This window comes from Myotis davidii, unplaced genomic scaffold, assembly GCF_000327345.1.
Source record: "Myotis davidii unplaced genomic scaffold, ASM32734v1 scaffold927, whole genome shotgun sequence".
In the NCBI taxonomy this organism is placed as follows: domain Eukaryota; kingdom Metazoa; phylum Chordata; class Mammalia; order Chiroptera; family Vespertilionidae; genus Myotis; species Myotis davidii.
This window is the reverse complement of record NW_006298625.1, coordinates 622,666-625,464: the sequence shown is the minus strand read 5'-3', so window position 1 is coordinate 625,464 and position 2,799 is coordinate 622,666. Positions and strand designations below refer to the sequence as shown.

The following is a 2,799-nucleotide window of genomic DNA, read 5'->3' as shown; positions in this document are numbered from 1 at the left end:
ACTTAAATGGTCACTTCCATACATTTATATCAATATTATTATTCATAACAATGTGTAGATAAGAAGTGTTTATTTTTTATTTTTTTTAGAAGTGTTTATTTTGATTTTAATTTCTTCTGAGCTATATTACTCTTTTTTAAGTTAATGGTCTTTTTATTAGAAAAAAACAATAAAAGACTAGCATTTACAACTTGGAATGGACATAAATTGTAATTTCTTAAACAGCAATGCTGATGGTTGTGCTGAAGCCCACGGCCACAGCCTACCTCTGCTGGTCCCAACTCATGGTTTAGAAGGTTTTACAAACAGAGTCCAAAGATGCTCCCTTGGTAAAATTTCTTTTAAAAAATTTGTGTGGATGGTGATAGCCTGACACCCATTTTGCTCTAGTATAATGCAGACAATGCTAAGCCAACATTGGTGGGCATGCCACCAGGAACCATCACCGTAACCACAGCCTGAGGCACGTGGAAGTACAAGAGGGACCATCCTGTTGGTGGGGCTACATCTATAGACAGTTTATCCTTCACCCATTTTTCTACACACATCCTGAGGTAAACCAATTTCAAATGGGTTTGCTTTCAGACAACCAGCTATGACAGTACACCCATTTTGCTCTAGTATAATGCAGACAATGTTAAGCCAACATTGGTAGGGATGCCACCAGGATGTGTCACCGTCACCACAGCTTGGGGCACGTGGAAGTACAAGAGGGACCATCCTGTTGGTGGGGCTACGTCTAGACAGTTTGTCCTTCACCCATTTTTCTACACATATCCTGAGGTATACCAATTTTAAATGGGTTTGCTTTCAGCAAACCAGCTATGCGCTGAGCTCAAAAAGTTCGCCATCACTGGCTTATACTAACAAACGGAACTAGAACCCATTAGAATAGGTCTTGAATTTGTTTTTTCATTTTGTGTTTTGAATACAAATGCCTGACTGTGTTCAACTGTCAAGCCACATGCATGAAAAACTGTCCAGGCCAAACAATGCACTAATCATTAGCAAATGGAATCGCAAGGAGTCCACTAAGTACTTCCTTATCATTAAGGTAGTACAAGGATTTATACTGTCAAACTGATATGTGGTTTGATATCTAGGGGAAACGACCACCAACCATTTCATGCAGATTTTTTGCATGTGGACCAAAGGTACTCTTGACATTAACTTTTGCTATAGAGAAACAGAATGAGTAAATTATTATTATTATTATTATTGCAAAAGGTAAGTAAAATATTTAATTTGATTCTTCTGAGGGTGTGAGAGGAATTGAAGTAGGTCTTTATTTTGTCCTCATCATCTGTATGAATTCTTTATAGTTGATTTGTCCACCTCCATCAATATCTCCTTCTCCGATGATTTCATCTACTTCGTCATCTATTAGTTTTTCTCCTAAGTTTGTCATAACATGCATATCTACCACATAAGGCCCCTCTAAGACTGGCAGACAGAGCAGCTCTACCTGTTACATAGACACAAACACAGGGAGGTAGCCAGAATGAGAAGACAAAAAAAGTCCCAAGAACAACTCCAGAAAAAGAACTAAGAAAAATAGAAACCAGTAATCTAAATGCAGAATTCAAAACACTGGTTATAAGCACGTGGGTATAAAGCACAGCATAGGAAACTCTCACCATTGATGTTTCTATCTCTCCCTCTCCCTTCCTCCCTTAAATAAATAAAAAGATATTTTAAAATATACATATATACTAGTAGGCATGCTATTTATACAGCTTTGTCAGGAAATTGCAGTTAAGATTCTCTAAGTCCGTCCCCCCAGAATCACTGGGGGAAAGGACTTGATGATAGACACATGCCCAGTAAGATGTGGATGACAAGGGAAGATGCTTACCTGTCAGTCATATCTGGGAATGAGTCAGTTGCCAGAATAGAGTGGTGACTGAGAGCTTGGGGAAGATTTGATATTTAAATTCCTGAACAAAGGAGCCTTCTCTCCCTCTTGCCCTTCCTGCTTGCCTGTGGTTCTGAGACTCCTATTGCAGGGGCCACACTCCCCTGCATTCACCCATGTGGCTCAGGGGCACATGGGAACCACACAATGGACTGATGGAATGAATCTAGCCGGATGCTCTGCCGACTTGCTGAACCTCCAGCTGCATCCTTATCAGGGCTGGTTTAAATATAATGGGATTTTACAAACCCAGAAAATGTAATTCCACGCCAATAAAAACCATTCACTCTTCTGTGTGGATTTTAGAAAATTCATTTTCTGAAGATATCACAAGAGCCACCCACTGATTCGACCCACTGATTTCTCCCTCAACATCTGTATCTTTCCTTTTTCTAGCCATCATAGTCAAAAATTCTGGGAAGTCAATGGTGCCATCACCATCAGCATCCACTTCATGGATCATATCCTGCAATTTGGTTTCTGTTGGGTTCTGACCCAGGGACCTCATGATAGTGACAAGTTCTTTTGCTGTGATGGTGCCATCACTTTTTTTGTAAAATAGGGACAAGGCTTCCTTGAATTCAGCAATCTGTTCTTCAGTCAGTTGGTCAGCCATGGTGGGAAGGATGGAAGGAAGAGCAGAGGATCTAGGTGGCTGCACCAGCACCAGGGCTGTGGTGCATCCTCCAATATGCCTCCTGCACTTCCACCCTACTGGAGACTCCCAGCCCAAATGCCCAAGGTATGTTACTATTGACCATCTCCTTTCTCTTTCCTTATACAAGATTGTTTATGAAAAAAAAAGATGAAATCAAGGTTGAGGTATTTTTCATGTTTATCTAGATTTAAGGAAAAAAATGGAACCATCATGCATAGCTGTGATT

At 40.2% G+C, this 2,799-nt stretch overlaps 1 protein-coding gene across 1 annotated transcript; it reads right to left on the bottom strand.

Moving 5' to 3' along the window:
• Positions 1–1,285: 1,285 nt before the first annotated feature.
• On the bottom strand, positions 1,286–2,584 carry LOC102764405 (calmodulin-like). Its single transcript, XM_006774193.2, has 2 exons — positions 2,273–2,584; positions 1,286–1,437 (listed from the first exon to the last, which is right to left on the bottom strand). Exons 1-2 carry the CDS (start codon positions 2,529–2,531, stop codon positions 1,286–1,288), a joined length of 411 nt encoding a protein of 136 aa, XP_006774256.1. The 5' UTR covers positions 2,532–2,584.
• Positions 2,585–2,799: the final 215 nt, after the last annotated feature.

Coding starts and splice junctions, on each gene's coding strand:
- LOC102764405 (XM_006774193.2), bottom strand. CDS start 2,531: ATGGCTGACCAACTGACTGAAGAACAGATTGCTGAATTCAAGGAAGCC. Junction 1,438..2,272: donor AGATGTTGAGGGAGAAATCA/GTGGGTCGAATC, acceptor TGCCAGTCTTAG/AGGGGCCTTATGTGGTAGAT.